Here is an 18,223-nt window from a genome sequence, read left to right on the forward strand (position 1 = left end):
ATTGATTAATTGTGTTAAAATGTGCTTATTACTTGATCAAATCCTTTATAGGTTAGGGAAAGTTTGATTATAATGGATCCAAAATTAATTCTAGATCAATTTCAATGTTAAAATTAGAAAAGATAATCACATTCAATAATAGGGCATATATAATGAAGAATACTTCTCCAGAATTTATGCAAATTATTATGGAAGTACATTGAATTTCAGCGAGGTTACACAATGCAAAGCTGAGAAAAGCTATGAACCAACGTTACAGAATAGCCCCTGTAGATAAAAAAAAATTGCCAGTGAAGCTCAAAGCATCAACTTCAAAGTCCACCAGGAGACAAGAGACTGCTGATGCTAGAATCTGGAGCTAAATACAAATTGCAGGAGGAATGCAGTGGATCAGCCAGCATTGATGGAGGGAAATGGACAGTCAACGTTTGGGTTGATTTGAGGTGGGGAGGGGGGAGGATGGAGCGAGAGCTGGCGAAGGATAGATGGATCCAGGTAAGGATAGCTCATTGGCAGGTGGAGCCAGTGTGGGGGGAGTGACAGAGTCTGGGAGGCAATAGGTGGTGGCAACAAAGGGCTACGGATTATGGAATCTGATAAGAAAGGAAGGTGAAGAGTGGAACCAAGATTTGGGAAGGATGGTGGACGGATAGGAATACCAGGGGAGTTGGGGGAGGGAGCGAACAAGGGACAAACTGAAGTGCTATGGGTGAAGGGCTGATAGAGTGGGTGGGGTGGGGGGGTTGGGGAGTTGGGTTGGGATGAAGTATGTATGTGAGAGAACCTGGGTAGATAAGAAGGGAGGTGAGCAGTTTAACTCAAACTGGAGAATCCAATGTTCATGCCATTGGGTTGTATACTACCTAAGCAGAATATAAGACGCTGTTCCTTCAGCTTCCATGCCATTTTAATCTTCCTTCCCAACCCATTTCTACAAGGCCTGTCTCCCCTCGGCTTTGTCCATTGTCAAATGCAAACAGCACATACCCAGCAGCTTATGTGTTCATTTCAAATTTATGGCAAATTTGTGCTTTTTTTTTGTCTTGGATAAAGTACTTCACATAATGATGCACTTCTTGCCAGGATACTCTGGGGCATACACTTTGTTTTCAGTGCCATACACAAAGTAGCTGTGCTCTTTCTTTTTCCACTGGTAGTGGACTTCGGTGACTGGGATGAGTTCAACTGTATGCCGCTACCAAAGAAGGGAGAAAAAAGCATCGTGGTCAGAGAGGAATGGAAACATGCATGCAATGGGTACAGAATTGGATTGTTATTTTAGGAGTGATTGGTTAAATTAGACAGAAGTCAGACTCAAACAATTAAAAACCATATAACCATATAACAATTACAGCACGGAAACAGGCCATCTCGGCCCTTCTAGTCCGTGCCGAACTCTTACTCTCACCTAGTCCCACCGACCTGCACTCAGCCCATAACCCTCCATTCCTTTCCTGTCCATATAGCTATCCAGTTTAACTTTAAACAACAACATCGAACCTGCCTCAACCACTTCTGCTGGAAGCTCGTTCCACACAGCCACCACTCTCTGAGTAAAGAAGTTCCCCCTCATGTTACCCCTAAACTTTTGCCTTTTAACTCTCAACTCATGTCCTTTTGTTTGAATCTCCCCCACTCTCAATGGAAAAAGCCTATCCACGTCAACTCAATCTATCCCCCCCATAATTTTAAATACCCCTATCAAATTCGCCCATCAACCTTCTACGCTCCAAAGAATAAAGACCCAACTTGTTCAACCTTTCTCTGTAACTTAGGAGATGAAACCCAGATAACATTCTAGTAAATCTTCTTTGTAGACAACAACTAAAACAACAACTAAATCACCAAAGAGAAACTATGGAAGCCCAAACAATGGTCCAATAAGAACTGAAAATGTAGAAACCACTCCATGTCCTCTTGACCTAGTGGACATGGAGCAGCAGCAAACCAAGAAAAAGTATGTGGCACCATTATAACATCCAGATGCCCCGAAGTGCTGTATGGATTACAATTATACAGCATGAAAGCAGGATTTTTGGCCAATTTGTCCATCCACCAAGATACCTGTCTAAACTAATCCCATTTGCCTGCAGTTGGCCCATATCTCTCTACACCTTTCCCATTATTGTTCCTTTTCAAATCTAACTAATGAAGTGCATTCAAGGTAAGTAAGGAGTAATGTCCACTCGCACCCAGCGGTACAATTACGTTTCACTATTTTTGTTACCTTATTAAGCCAAATGCTCTTCTTCAATGGAGTTGTCTTTGAAATAACAGATAAGACCCCAGTTTAGTGTCTCATCTGAAAGATGGTGCACCCAGCATTTCAATGGTTCCTCAAATGTCCATCAGGGTTTCTGGTGTGGGATTTGGACCCACAAAAATCTGACACATAAGCAAAAGAGCTGCCCGCTGAACCCTAGCCAACACCAAAAAAAGGTATACAGTATAATGGGTCTAAGCCTTGTGTGGTAATTGTAGATAGAACAGCAGAAGGAGTTTCAAGCTAGCATCCTTCAGCTAATGAGATGGAGTGTGGGGAGGCAGAGCAGAGATCGAATAAAAAACTGTGATTCTCCACTGTTGCCTGTTATATGGGAAATAAGATACTGTGGAAGTCTTCGAGACATTTTGTTTTGTTAAATAAATATAACATATGAACTCAAAGTGCAAATTCTTGATAAGCCATTGAGCTAATAATTAAACTTTTGGCAATATTGTATGCTTAGTGTTAGAAGATTGACATTTGTGGAATTATTCCTGAGCATAAGTCAGTGACTTCAGAAGGAGTGAAAGGAAAATCACTAGAAGGAAATAAGCCCCCTTGTGGTGAGATACTGTAGTTCCAGATCACACGAGGAGCAAATATTCACAAAGAAGATCCATATGCTGCTTACTGATGGCAGGGAATATTGAACCATGCTATTAACACAGATTTAAGGCATAATTTGAGTGTGCTTTAAACAATTGTTTTTTATCTTGTGCTGGTTTTGTGGCAAGGGCACAACGGTCTCAATTTCACCACATCCTACTCCCAAAGAGTGGGAGAAGGTAGTGGGGATGGGGATGGTTATAGCATTGGGATTGAGTATCTTAATCCCACTTACTGACACCATTATAGTTATGAACCAGATGAACCTGTGCAGAAGGAGGTGGGTTTAGTGGATGGGGGTCAATGTAACGTGCAAAGCTCTTGGTTGGATGCCTTCGATAGTGCATTTTTAATCTAAGCAGCCAAAAACAGATAGCATCGTTCTATTGGTAGGAGGAACATTGACTGGTCAGAAGAGGCAGGTGGCTGGGCTGTCAGCTGTACGGATTCATTTAACTCAAGCTGTGGTATTCAGGGCATCAGATTCTCCCACACTCCCCAAGTTTGCATTGTTCTTTGTTCAACAAATCAGAAACCACTGATGCCTTGGCTGTATGTTTATAAAAATTATAAACTTTGCAATCTCATTTTATGTTTTCCTTATTTTTATTTAGAAATACAGCACGGTAACAGGCCAAAAGGCCCACTAGCCTACACCACCCAATTACCCCCATTAACCTACTAAACTGTATGTCTTTGGAATGTGGGAGGAAACCACAGCAACCGGAGGAATCTCACACGGGGAGAACGTACAAACTCTTGCTACAGTATTCATCTGCGAGGGCGTTGGCAATATGCCAGTAATTGTAGAGAAAAATAAGGTTGTTTTAAGTGACTTAGAGATCTTAGAACACAAGGTCCTGCTTCAGCTGAAAAGCTGCAAGGTAATAAATCTCCAGGGCCAGACAACGTATATTCAAGGGTATATAAAGAGGTCTGTGATTATATACACAAACCCCTAACATGCATTTTTCAAAAGTCAGTGAAGACTGGTGAAATCCCTAAGGACTGGAAATGGGCTAACATTGTCCCAGTATATAAGAAGGGTGACCACACTGACCCAGGTAACTATAGACATGTAGAGCTTAACGTGTATGGAATGATGGAAACATTAATAAAGTATGAGCTGGAAAATCAGCTGATAAGAACAGGCATGTTAACAGAAAGCCAGCATGGGTTCAGAAAGGGGAAATCATGTTTTACTAATATGCTGGAGTTCTATGAAGAGGCATCTAAAATTTATCATAACAATAATGGTTGATATTATTTACTTGGACTTTCAGAAGGCTTTTGACGAGGTACCCCACAAGAGGTTAATTATCAAATTACAGGAGGTAGGGATTCAGGGTAAAGTGTGTGAATGGGTGCAGATTTGGAAACAGTTGGAATGGGTGCTGTGGAATGGAGACACCTCTTTTTCGCTTATTAGGGAGAGAGAGAGCCTGTGATGTGTCGAATTACCAACTAAAGAGTAGTCTTTGGGGGACTGCAAGTCTGTGTCTTTATTCATGCTTTGCGTATGCTGACGTGCTCGGTGGGGGGGGGCGCCGATGCTTTTTTTGCTGGTGGGGGAGGGGGATGGTTGCTTTGCTGCTGCTTGTGCGTGGAAGTGGGGGGACTGGGGGGAGGCTTCGGGGTTCTAACATTTGGCTGTCATTCGTTCTTTGGGGCACTCATCTGCTTTTGTGGAGGTTTGCGAAGAAAAAGAATTTCAGGATGTATATTGTGTACATTTCCCTGACATTAAATGTACCTCTTGAAACCCTTGAGAGTTGGCTCAAAAACAGAAAACAATGAGTTATGCTGAGAGAATCATTTTCACACCTAGAAGATGTTAAAAGTGGAGTTTTGCAAGGATTAGTTTTGGGGCTGCTGCTGTTTAAAATATACATTGATGATTTTAGATAAACACTTAATAAACTAGTAAAGTTTGCCAATGACATAAAATTAGGGGAATGGGCTGATAATATTCAGACAGTAGAATCAATACAATTAGATCTAAACAAAATCCAGATGTGGGCAGATAAATGGCAGATGAAATTTAATGTAAGTAAATCTGAAGTATTACCTATAGGAAGTAGAAATATAAATATAGAAACATAGAAAATAGGTGCAGGAGTAGGCTATTCAGCCCTTTGAGCCTGCACTGCCATTCAGTATGATCATGGCTGATCATCCACCTCAGAACCCTGTACCAGCCTTCTCTCCATACCCCCAATCCCTTTAGCCACAAGGGCCTTATCTAACTCCCTCTTAAATATAGCCAATGAACTGGCCTCAGATGTTTCCTGTGGCAGAGAGTTCCACAGATTCACCACTCTCTGTGTGAAGAAGATTTTCCCCATCTCGGTCCTAAAAGGCTTCCCCTTTATCCTCAAACTGTGACCCCTCGTTCTGGACTTCCCCAACATCGGGAACGATCTTCCTGCATCTAGCCTGTTCAATCCCTTTAGGATTTTATACGTTTCAATAAGATCCCCCTTCAATCTTCTAAATTCCAGCGAGTATAAGCCTAGTCGATCCAGTCTTTCATCATATGAAAGTCCTGCCATCCCATGAATCAATCTGGTGAACCTTCTTTGTATTCCCTCTATGGCAAGAATGTCTTTCCTCAGATTAGGGGACCAAAACTGCACACAATACTCCAGCTGTGGTCTAACCAAGGCCTTGTACAACTGCAGTAGTACCTCCCTGCTCCTGTGCTCGAATCCTCTTGCTATGAATGCCAGCATACCATTCGCCTTTTTCACCGCCTGCTGTAACTGCATGCCCATTTTCAATGACTGGTGTATAATGACATCCAGGTCTCGTTGCACCTCCCCTTTTCCTAATCGGCCACCATTCAGATAATAATCTGTTTTCCTGTTTTTGCCACCAAAGTGGATAACCTCACATTTATCCACATTAAATTGCATCTGCCATGAATTTGCCCACTCACCCAACCTATCCAAGTCACCCTGCATCCTCTTAGCATCCTCCTCACAGCTAACACTGCCGCCCAGCTTCGTGTCATCCGCAAACTTGGAGATGCTGCATTTAATTCCCTCATCTAAGTCATTAATATATATTTATATAAATATACAGTGGGGGGTCTTAAGTTAGAAAGTGTACGAGAAGGACTTGGGTAGACTCATCACTATCAACATCTAGACAATGCATGTAAGTGATTAGGAAGGCTAACAGAATATTGGGCTATATAATGCGCTCAGTGGAGTTCAACTCGAGGGCCATTCTCCTTAATCAGTACAATGCATTTGTGAGGCCACACCTTGAGTACTGTGCACAATTTTGGTCCCCATATTTTGTGAGGGATGTGAAGACATTGGAGAGAGTTCAGAGAAGGGCAAGTGACTCAGTTCAGGTCTGTTGGGTATGAGCTATGAAGAAAGATAGAAGGAATGAAATCTTTTTAGCCTAAGTAGATGTAGAATGATAGGAGACATAATAGAAGAGTTCAACACCACTACGGGTATAGGTAAGGTGAATGCCAGCTGCTACTTCAAAATTAATCCTTCAACAAGGACACAGGACCAGAGGTGGAGACTGGTTAAAGGGAGACTTCAAACTAACATCAGGAAGCATTTCTTTACACAGTGAGTTGTGAATACATAGAACAAACCACCTAGTTGTGTAGTTGAGAGTAGTACCTTAGAGACTTTCAAATCTATGCTCAATAGGTATTTTAACACACTGTTTGAATAGGAATTTGGTAAGCTTTGTTGGTCCGAATGGCCTGTTCTTGTCAAAAACTTTCTAATGTTGTAATGTTCTTTAGAGAGAGTGATGGGAACTGAACTCAGGTTGTTGACTCTGTAATAGTGTTATTCTAACTGCTGTGCAGCCGTGCCACATTACCTCCTGATCAAGGTTCATTGATTTTGATCAGAAGATTCAATGCATCAGTTCTCAGTAACATATATTGAAATTTGCAATATGGGGGAAGAATTCTATTATCTCTATACACAGGTTATGAATACCCTACTTGACTATGGCCCGTGCAGATGATCAAAACTCCTCCCGGGAGGAGGGAGAAGATGGCGGCACGACGGCAGCGCGCGCAGCCACTTCGGTGATGATATCTGTTATCTGTCAAGTAGGGGACCGTGCACAATTCTGATTTGATGGAGACAGACGTGAGAGCATGGAGGAACATCTGGAAAACTTCTGAAACGCCGCTTCGCTGCCGCTGCTACTGTGTGGTAACCAGAATCTCCGGAGCAGAAGGCCCCGAAATCCTCGGCTTTGTGTGTTTCAGCGGCTGGGGAGAGGTCAAAGGTGCTCGGCAGAGGATGGCGCTCGGGAGGCTGTATCGGAGAGGCTGGTCGGAAGCTCGAAGTTTTTGGACGGATGGACTCAGCGTCGGCTGTGGTTGGCTGCTTCCAAGGTATCGGCAAGTAGATGGTTCCTGGAGGTTTATGGCACGGAGTTTCTCCCTTTTGCCACCAGCTATTGGGGACTCGGGATTCGATCGACTCCGGACTTTGAGATTTCTTTTTTACTGTGCCCATGGTCTGTTCTTTATCAAATTATGGTATTGCTTTGCACTGCTGTAACTATATGTTATAGTTATGTGGTTTTGTCAGTGTTAGTCTTTGGTCTGTCTTGTTTTCTGTGATATCACTCTGGAGAAACATTGTATCATTTCTTAATGCATGTATGCATTTCTAATTGACAATAAGAGGACTGAGTGTTCTCATAATCTAATCTAATCTAATCTAAAAGTATTTCGAAGACCAATGGGATGGATTTGTTGGCTGCCATGGGGATACAATCATTTTTTTGTCATTTGACAACATAGTTCACATCTGCATTTCCAACCTGTGAACTGTTGGATTATGAATAACTCAGAGGAACAGAATCTGCTATACTCTAGGGACCAGCAAATGAAAAATGTATGTTGGTGGCCGGACAGTTTGGAATGCTTTCTTCACACAGAATATAGAACATTACAGCAGAGTACAGACCCCTCAGCTGACCTTTTAACCTATTCAAAGATCTACCTAACTCTTCTCTCCTACATAGCTCTCAATTTTCTATCACCATGTCCCTGTCTAAGAGTTTCTTAAATGTCCCTACTGTATCTACCTCTAGCACTTTCCCGGCAAGCTGTTCCTCTTTGTGTAAAAAAACTTACCTCTGACATCCCCCCTACAGTTTCCTCCAATTACCTTAAAATTAGGCCCCCTTGTATTAACCATTTCTGCGCTGGGAAGAAAGTCCCTGGCTATCTATTCGATCTATTCCTTTTATCATCTTGTCATAAATAACTCCATGTCATGATATTGTAGCTTCTTATGGTTATACCATTACTACACACATTCATATTGGCTAAAAGGTTACGGCTGGTTTGTAAGTCGAAAGATGTCAAGGTGTACATTATAACCACCTTACAGGCTTCCGAAAGCACTGGCCATAGTTAGCTTCCTCTGCCAAGGTTGAAATTGCAAGAATTACTTCTCACCTGCTGGATTATACGAGAAGTTTTCCCAAATTGAGTCCAATGTGCCTGGATCCCCTGCTGGGAGATCTGGTTAACCCTGGGGTCTGGGAAGCCCAGGATAGGGAACACCTATGATGAAGGAAATAAATATGACATTAGGTAGGGCATGGACAGGATGCAGGCATTCAGCTGCATCTGCAGAACAAAAGTAAAACAGCCAAAGGAATACAGAAACTTTGGCTACAAGTTTCCAAAGTTGTAGCTACAACCATGATGTAACTTAGGTTTTTGTGCCAGGTTTTGAAAAAGCAATTAACCTTATTTTTTTTTGCTTATATAAAGGAACAGACTATAAATGGGCATGTTCCAACTGAAAGAGTCCGATTGACAGTATAGTTTGTGACAAGGCTTCTCTGAGGAATGGTGGAGGGGCTTCTGAGTTCCTGAGATCTGGAGAGTGATGCCGTCTTACGTTTAGCCATCCGGTGCTCAGCTCCTGACAGGGTCACCCATGGTGGTAGGGTGAAGAGGGATGTTCCAGACAAGAGTGATCCAACCAAGACCTCAGCGGTGGAGCTGGTGGAAGATGGTGACACATCACGATGGCAGCGAGTGAGGAGGAAGGCTTCAGCATGAAGGGTCCCCAGTCGTCTTGCATTCTGTGTGACTGGAGCCCGATCTATCAAGGACTTGGGGTGGCTGCCCGTGCATCAGCCTCCCTACATTAAGCAAAGTCACCCAGAGGCATTCTCTATTGAGTGAATGCACTGTTACATCCTGGTTATGTGGATCCCAGATCGGCCTCTATAGCCTCCTGAGGACCCACCAATAGAAGAACATCATACTCAACTCGAGTGACGTGACAAGGATTTGCGTTAGGCAGAGAGGCAACTAACTTCGACCTCTGGATGACTTGTCTATTCCCACAACATGGTAGCTCCCTACGTTCTGAGGCCTGTGAACCAGCAGGCAGGCCACAAGCTGCCCAACAGGCAGCTTGATGAGGACCACTGGTTTAATCTCTCAAGATTGAGTCAAGCAGGTAAGCATAGGGGGGGGAGGAACTCGAGGTGGTAAAATTATTTGGGTGAGCCTCAGTGAAGTACCACCACTTTCTAGGTCCTCAAAAGTATTCAGTTCCATTACATATGCAGCATGACCAGTATGCAAAACACAGAACTGGTTTAGCTTTGATGTAAATTGGCAACTATGAGCTGAATTACATTAGAGGACCCCAAATTCCACGTTACCTGAAGCAAGCAGGGCATTCTTCGGAGAGCCAAGTTGAGTGGTAAAGATACCAACCCCACTTTGAGGCTGTTCCAAAGACAGGAGAAATGACTCCTTTAACACATTCTTCAGTCTTAACATCTGGTCTCTTTACCTGAACCTGTTGATCACTGAACAGCTCCTTCCCAGTGACTTTACTGAGTTTCTGTGTGGGAAATCCACACTGTTGTTCAATAACTTTTTCAAAATTGTTGTTTTCCCTATTTATGGATGAGAAAGCAACGATAAACCATTGGCAGACTAATAGAATGTACATTACACTTGCACTTTCAAAATTGGAACCTAATTTCTACAGATGGAGAGCATTCTAACTGGTTGCATCGCCATCCACTGCACAGGATCAGAAAAAGCTGCAGGGGGTGTAAACACAGCCAGCTCCATAATGGGCACTAGCCTCCCCAACATCGGGGATAACTTCAAAAGGCGGCATCCATCATTAAGGACATCCAACACACATGATATGCCCCCTTTTCACTACTACCATCAAAGGCAGTACAGGAGCCAGAAAACAAGCACTCAACATTTTAAGAACAGCTTCTTTCCCTCCACCAACAGATTTCTGAATAATGAACCCATGATTACTCCTTCACTATTTTTGCTCTCTTTTTTCAAGACTTATTGATTTTTTTACATATTTCTTATTATAATTCACAGTATATTTTGTGTATTTTATGTACCAGTGTTACAAAACAACAAATTTCAACAGGTATCAAAGTTGCTGGTGAACGCAGCAGGCCAGGCAGCATCTCTAGGAAGAGGTACAGTCGACGTTTCGGGCCGAGACCCTTCATCAGCCTCCAACCTGATGGCATGACCATCAATTTCTCCAACTTCCAGTAATTTTCCCCCTCCCCCTTCCCTCTTCTTCAATTTGTTACTCTGCACCCCCCCCCTTACTTCTTCTCCTCACCTGCCTATCATCTCCCCCTGGTGCCCCTCCTGTCCCTTTCTCCCATGGTCCACCCTCCTTTCCCCGCCTATCAGATTGCTTTTCTCTAGCCCTTTACCTTTTCCACCTATCACCTCCCGGCTTCTTACTTCACTACCCCTCCCCCACCTACCGGGCTTCACCTGTCACCTTCCAGCTTGTACTCCTTCCTCTCCTCCCAACTCCTTACTCTGGCATCCTCCCTCTTCCTTTCCAATCCTGACGAAGGCTCTCGGCCCAAATCATCAGCTGTTGATTCTTTTCCATAGGTGTTGTCTGACCTGCTGAGTTCCTCCAGCATTTTGTGTGTTCCTCCCAAAAAAACGGACTTGATCATGGCAAGAATATGCCGACTTCATGCACCGAGCAACCGAAGACAGGACAGTCCAGGTCACTGGAGTGCTGAAGGAACAGCTTCACGAGCTGCACCACAGCACTGCCCTATAATCAGGATAAGGATTTTCCAGAAGGACATTGGGACCTATGTGCACCCTTCACAATTCTAAACTTGCAGTTACTTTCAAAACATTTAAAAAGTATCTTGATGTGATACTGAATTGCTAAAGCATTGAAGACTATGGTCCAAATGCTGGTCAATGGGATTAGTGGCCTTTCCGGCCCTTCAATTCAACCTCCGATTTAACCCTAGCCTAACCATGGGACAATTTATAATGTTCAATTAACCTACTAACCAGTACGTCTTTGGATCATGGGAGGAAACTGGAGCACCTAGGGAAAACCCATGCATTCCATGGGCAGGACAAACAGACTCCTTATAGATGATGTCAGAGATGAACTCTGAGCTCCGATGCCCCGAGCTGTAATAGTGCCACACGACCGTAATGCCTGACATCTAGCAGGTTGCTTCACTGCATGTTGTTAACGCCACACACTACATCTACAACACACTAGTTGTGCAGGAAATGAATGCTTATGGTGGTAAGTACCATTGAATACATTTACAAGGAGTGCTGCCACAGGTTGAAGGGTTGGAATGGACATAATGGGCAGAAGGGCCTGTTTCTGTGGTGTATGACTCTTACTTGGTGAGCTGTTTAGTTGATAGTAATTCTACAAACTTAGAGGGACAAGGAAAGACAAATTTAAGGGTTTTTTACTATTAAAAATACACCGTGGTTTTAACTGCACCTACATAAAATCCTGTCAAACTATCTAGTGAAAATATTTAAGATTCAATGTGACATGTACCATTTTCAATAAATATTGCTGACTCTCTTTACCCAAATAGTCAATCCGACTTTCTATTTAAGAATCAAAAACAAAACTCACCACTTTACTGTCAACTGAATGTAAAGATACAACTGACCATGGCCTTGGCACACATCACATTTCTTTTGTCCATGTCCACTGCAGGGTCCACAACTGGGGGAAGATAAGACAAGTGAATATAGCCCATAGCATACATGCACTGATTATGCCACACAGCAGATTATGTCTCTAATAAACAAGTAATGGCAAATTAGCTTTTGATCCTTTATTAAACTAGTTCCATCATGGGTGCTCTCACCACCATAAGACCATCTACAAAGGGCGATGTCTCAGGAAAGGTGACATCCATCATTAAGGACACCCAGCGTCTAGACCTTCTCATTACCGTCAACAGGCAGGGGGTACAGGGGCCTGGAAACCCACATCAGATTGATGGCTTGGACCTGGACTCACTGGAGTTTAGAAGAATGAGGGGCGGATCTCACTGAAACCGACCAAATATTGGAAGGCCGAGATAGAGTAAACGTGGAGAGGATGTTTCCAATAGTGGGAGAGTCTAGGACCAGTCAGCACAGCCTCACAAAACAAGGATATTCCTTTAGAACAGAGATGAGGAGGATTTTTTTTAAGCAGAGGTTGGTGAATCTATGGAATTCATTGTCACAGACGGCTGTGGAGGCCGAGACATTGGAAGTATTTAAAGTGGAGATTGATCGGTTCTTGATTAGTAAGGGTGCTAAAGGTTGTGGGGAGAAGGCAGGAGAGTGGGGTTGAGAGGGAAAGTAAATCAGCCGTGATTGAATGGCAGAGCAGACTCAATGGGTCGAATAGTCGAATTCTGCTCCTATGTCTTATGGTCTCCTGGTCCAGTGACACCGGTAAAAAACAGAATAGACATAAAAAGAAAGGGCACTGTATAAAAACAAGTGAGGCCTTCACTAGTTTGACAGCTAGATGAGTTAGGCCTCATTCACAACCTCACTTCTACTCGTACCTTTTTTTGCCGTTACCCATGCAATGACTGCATCTGCTGCCATCGCCAGACAGGGATCCTCTACCATCGCAGGTCCTGCATTTCACCTGTACGTGGAAATGTAACTCGTTATCCAACCTATTTCACCTCGAACATACTGGATGTAGACATCTTAGCTTAAAATGCAACACTTCCTCTGGGGCTTGGAGTGCATGCTCCCCTTTCGACCAGCTGCTCTGGAATGAGCTAGCCATCCATTCCAGTGGCCATGTGGGGGTCCTCTACCAGCCCCAGAATTTCAGGTTCACGTACATTTGTTACAGTGCCACTTGGCCTTGACGGCTGACTTGACCAAATGAAAGTACAGGGTGGGAAGGGAGGACACAGAAATGAAACTGGCAGCATTTCCATGGTTAGGGTGTCCCATTGCTGAGCAGATACTCAACTCTTTTTAATAAGCAATTAAGGCTTCCAACTCCATTTTGAGCTTGTTCCCTTGCTTGGAAATTGTTGGCTCTTGCTGTGATGCAGTCCAGTTTCTGCAGATGCTATAACAAAACCGTGCCACGCAGTTACTGTAACTGTGTAACTGGGTGATGGGTGCTCTGGCACTGGTGGGGAGCAGCCCAGTTTCTCATCGCTGAGTCAGATGGGGCTGGATTCTAATCTCACTGCTCATGGGTGGCACAGGGATGTGGCAGTTAGCTCAACACTTTACAGCAGCCAGCTGTACGTTAGGGGTTCAATTCCGGCCGCTGCCTGTGAGTTCAAACTTCTTCCCCTGGGTGACTGCAAGGGTTTCTTCCAGATGTCCCGGTTTCTTCCCACATTCCAAAAAGATGTGCAGGTTAGGGTCAGAGAGTTGTGGGCCTGCTATAATCGTGCCAGAAGCACAGTGACACTTGCTGGCTGCCCATCACAATCCTCCCTGATTTGATTTAGATTTAGATTATGAAGACACGCAGTCCTCTTTTATTGTCATTTAGTAATGCATGCATTTAGAAATGATACAATATTTGATGCAAACAATGCATTTCACTGCATGTTTTGATTTACTTGTTTATTTATTATGTTTTATTTTATTTATCATTATTATTTTTTTTCTTTCTCTCTGTTAGATTATGTATTGCATTGAACAGCTGCTGCTAAGTTAACAAATTTCACGTCACATGCCGGTGATAATAAACCTGATTCTGATTCTGATGTTTTGATCTATATGTGACAAATAAATCTAATCTCTTTATCTTTTTGAAAATTAGGTACACCACCTTCTGATTGGGATGTCGAACTAGCCTTATCCATTTGTAAAGGTGGACAGAAAACCCTTGGACTCCAAATGTCCTAACCAATATTTATTTCTTGATTCACTTCTCCAAGATGCCTTAAGTGCTCTTTTACTTCCCCTGAGATTTAGGGGAGCCTGCTGTGTAAACCAGAAGGCTCCACTTCACCAACATAATGTTGGCTACATTGCATAAGATAATACCTTGCCTGTGAAGGGCACTGACAAGCCAGGAGCACTTGAAAGGTTCTCTATAACTGCAAGTTTACCTACCCATCCTGTCTGAAGGCAGTCACTGCATGGGAGTTTACCCATTGCCGTACATCCGTGGCACCCCTGGAACAGAGCAATTTCAAACAAAATGAGTGTTGCCTCCCAGCTCACTAACCAGTCATGATACTTGAAGTTTAAAACATTAAATCTAAGCAAAGAATGTGGAACACAGATACATACAGCATAGAAACAGGCCTTTTGGCCCATTATGTCTGTGCTGGCTAGAATGCCGAATTACACCAAATCTCTTCTGCCTGCTCATGATGCATATCTTTCCATATTCATGTGTCCTCTTAAATGTCATTATTGTGTCTGTCTCCACCACTACCCTGGGCACATTCCAGGCACCCATCACTTCCTGTGTAAAAAAATCTACCCCGCATATTTTTGGCACATTGGCCTTTATAAATCAAAGTATTACGTACAGGAGTTGGGATGTTATGTTGAAGTTGGTGAGACCTAACCAATAAAAACAGAATAGTTCATACATTAAAACAAAATGGGAGAAGGAAGGAGGGATAACTGGTCCATAATATGGAGGTATCAATGGAAGTGTACCAGTTCACAGAAATGGAGGGAGTTCGGGTAGAAAAACTTGATAAGATATGTTATTACACCCTCTCAGAAATCCCATTATGATAGTAACCCCACTGTTTGCTGGAGAAATTGTGGAAATCAAAATGCAAACTATTATCATATTTTCTGGGAATGCCCCATTATCAAAGATTATTGGAGTGGGATACATAATGCCTTCAAGACATCTTTAAATGTGAAATACCCTTAGAAAGTAAGACCATATATTTTGGGTATATACCTCAAGAATGGTTGAAAAGAGATAAATATTTAATGAATGTACTGCTGGTGGCTGGTAAAAAGACCCTTACCAGGAAATGGTTATCACAGGAGAGCCCAACTTTAAATGCATGGATGGAAATTACAATGGTCATTTACAAAATGGAGAAGATAACAGCATCTATTAATTATAAGCTGGAACAATTTGATTCATACTGGGAAAAATGGTTTAACTACTTAACACCTCATAGGCCTGATTTTATTCTCACAAGTCAATGAATATGTTGTAAAAAAAAATCACTCCCTACTTTGTACATAGTTTTCTTCTTTCAATTGTTCTTTCTTTCCTCTCCTTTCTATAAGTGTATACCTCAGATAAATATTATGTGGAGATTTGTGACAAATATGATTATATGATATATATGTACAGTATCTGAAATACATCTTATGGAAATGCTTGATGATGAACTTCCATAAAAAATAAATTACAAAAAAAACAGAATAGACATAAAAAATAAAGGGCACTATATATGAGTAAGTGAAGCATTCACAACTAGTTTGACAGCTAGATGAGTTAGGCCTCATTCTGTAGTTTTGGTCACCTACCTACTGTAAAGGTATCATTAAGATTGGAAAAAGTACAGAACAAAAATTTACAACAAAGTTGCCAAGACTTTGATTACCCAAATTAAAGGGAAAGATTGAATAGATTTGGACTTTATTCCCTGGAGCATAGGAGAATGAGGAGTTTGATTATAACATTTAAGAGAAGTTTGGATGAGTACATGGATGGGAGGTGTATGGAGGGCTATGATCCAGGTGCAGGTCTATGGGATGAGGCAGAATAACAGTTCAGCATGGACTAGATGGGTTGAAGGGAACTGTTTCTTTGCTGTCGTGCTCTATGACATCTCTAACCTACCCCCCCCCCCAAAACTTACCGCTCAAACAGGATCCCACTAAGGAGTACCAGGCCATTGTCTTCCACACCATCACTGACCTTATTAGCCCTGGGGATCTCCCATCCACTGCCACCAACCTCATAGTTCCCTCACCCCGCACCCCCCCGTTTCTACCTCCTACCCAAGATCCACAAACCCACTTGTCCATTGCTTCAGCTTGTTTCTGCCCCATTGAACTCATATCTGCTTATCTCATCTCAGTTTTATACCCCCTGGTTCAGTCCCTTCCTACCTACATCCGTGACACTTCACACGCTCTTGATCTTTTCAATGATTTCAAGTTCCCTGGCCCCCGTCGTCCTGTTTTCAGTATCATCACAGATGCAAGGACAGCATGGACAACACAGTCTTAAAACAGGGCAAACTGTGAGATTTGTAGACCAAGACACTAATATCTCATACAAAGCTGAAGTCTTAGGATGAGCAGGGAAAGCCACTGGCAGAATCAAAAGTTGGTACAACTTGAATTACCTGGAACTAGTCACGGTCGCTGTCACTACAGGGTCAGTCAACATGTCACATGTAGACAGACTTCATATTGAACCAAGTATAGTTCTGGCTGAACCATCTGAGAAATGTCAAGAGGAAGATATCCTTGTAACTAAGGGAGTGTGCTTTGATTCTGCAAAACAGGATGAAATCAGTAGTTGGAGAAATAATGGAATGTTTGAGGAAGTCAGAGACATTGGCCAAAAGACGGGGTCTTCAAGCTGGGTGTGCACCCTGAAAGAAACCTCAGCAAGTATTACACCAAAAGCACGCTTGGTGGCTTGATGTTTTGAGGAACTGAACATAAAGGAACTCCAAAAAGACTCACCAACATGTGCATCAGAGTCTCTCCAACTTCTTCACTCAGTGAAATGTCAAAAGAATTGGCAATCCCATTCCATAGATATAAAATCCACATTCTTACAGGGAATGGAGCTGTCATGTGACATTTATGTCCAAATCCCACCTGAAGCCAGAGGAGAAGGACCACTGTGGAAACTCAAAAAGTGTGTATATGGTCTAGCAGATACATCACTCTACTGGTTTAAAAAGATCAAGGAAATAATGTTGAAAACAAGTGGAAAGATGTCACTAATGGATCCTGCTGTTTTTTACTGGCAAAATTGAGAATGTCATGTGATTGGAATACTTGCCAGTCACGTAGATAACTTCATATGGGGAGGCTCACAAAATGTTGCCACAACAGTCATCCCTCAGCTAAAGTCAGCCTTTCAGGTTGGGCTTGAGGAACATTACAGACTCTGCCATGTAGGGATAGACATCATTGTTATTGATGGAACAGTACTACTGCACCAAGAAAGCTACATTAGACAATCCACATGGAATCCTCATGTGCCATACAATGGGATGCAGCCCTCATTGAAGCTAAACCTGGCAACCTAGGTCAAAGACAGGTCAGATTCTATGGGTGGCAAGACAGAACAGACCTGACATCATGTTGGATGCCTGCAACTTGGCATCCAGCACAAAGAATACCGCAGTACAAACTCTACATGAGGCAAACAAGATAGTGTGTATAACTCAATCTGAAAAAACAGTCTTGAAGTTTCAACAGCTTGGGAAAGATAGCTCACTGAGACTCGTTGTTTTCAGTGATACTTCACTTGGAAATCTCCCTGATGGAGGTAATCAAGGGGGACATTTTATTGTACTGGTGGGAGAAGAGGGAAGATTTTCACTTCTCTGTTGACAATCAAAAAGGATCTGAAGAGCTGTACCTAGTACGCTGGCAGAAGAAACCATTGCGATGTCTGAGGGTATTGACAATGTTATTTATCTGGCCACACTCCATTCTGAGCTTGTCCATTGTTACCCAAAGAAGAACAGTCTACAAATAACCTGTGTCACAGCTAACTACTCTTTGGTTTATGCCATCAAATCCACCAAGTCAGTTGCAGAGAAGAGGCTTTGTCTCAAGATAGGCAGCATCAAGGAACTCATCCAAGCACAGAAAATTCATCATGTGCTGTGGTCAACTACAAAGGAACAACTAGCTGACTCTCTGACGAAGAAGGGGGGCCAGCTCTTGTGCTGCCGAAGGCAATTAGTGAAAGCATTTGGAACCTTGAGGACTGCATTAACATCAATGGTTAGAGCTAATCCCCACATCCCAAAGGACATTCAAGTGATGGAATTCATTCCCACATCTTAAAGGACATTTGAGTTGATATA

General features: G+C 42.7%; 1 protein-coding gene across 1 annotated transcript in view; it reads right to left on the bottom strand.

Annotated features, from left to right (window-relative positions):
- Window positions 1–18,223, bottom strand: part of LOC134356747 (protein SSUH2 homolog) — a 63,377-nt gene continuing 45,154 nt past the window's right edge. Inside the window, exons 7-12 of the mRNA XM_063067841.1 lie at window positions 14,289–14,351; window positions 12,755–12,840; window positions 11,821–11,913; window positions 9,697–9,802; window positions 8,334–8,441; window positions 1–1,195 (exon numbers count right to left, since the gene is read on the bottom strand). Coding sequence (XP_062923911.1) covers window positions 1,058–1,195; window positions 8,334–8,441; window positions 9,697–9,802; window positions 11,821–11,913; window positions 12,755–12,840; window positions 14,289–14,351 — 594 coding nt within the window. The 3' untranslated portion in view covers window positions 1–1,057. The remainder of the gene's footprint in view (window positions 1,196–8,333; window positions 8,442–9,696; window positions 9,803–11,820; window positions 11,914–12,754; window positions 12,841–14,288; window positions 14,352–18,223) is intronic.

The sequence above is a fragment of the Mobula hypostoma genome, chromosome 15 (genome assembly GCF_963921235.1).
Source record: "Mobula hypostoma chromosome 15, sMobHyp1.1, whole genome shotgun sequence".
Classification (NCBI taxonomy): domain Eukaryota; kingdom Metazoa; phylum Chordata; class Chondrichthyes; order Myliobatiformes; family Myliobatidae; genus Mobula; species Mobula hypostoma.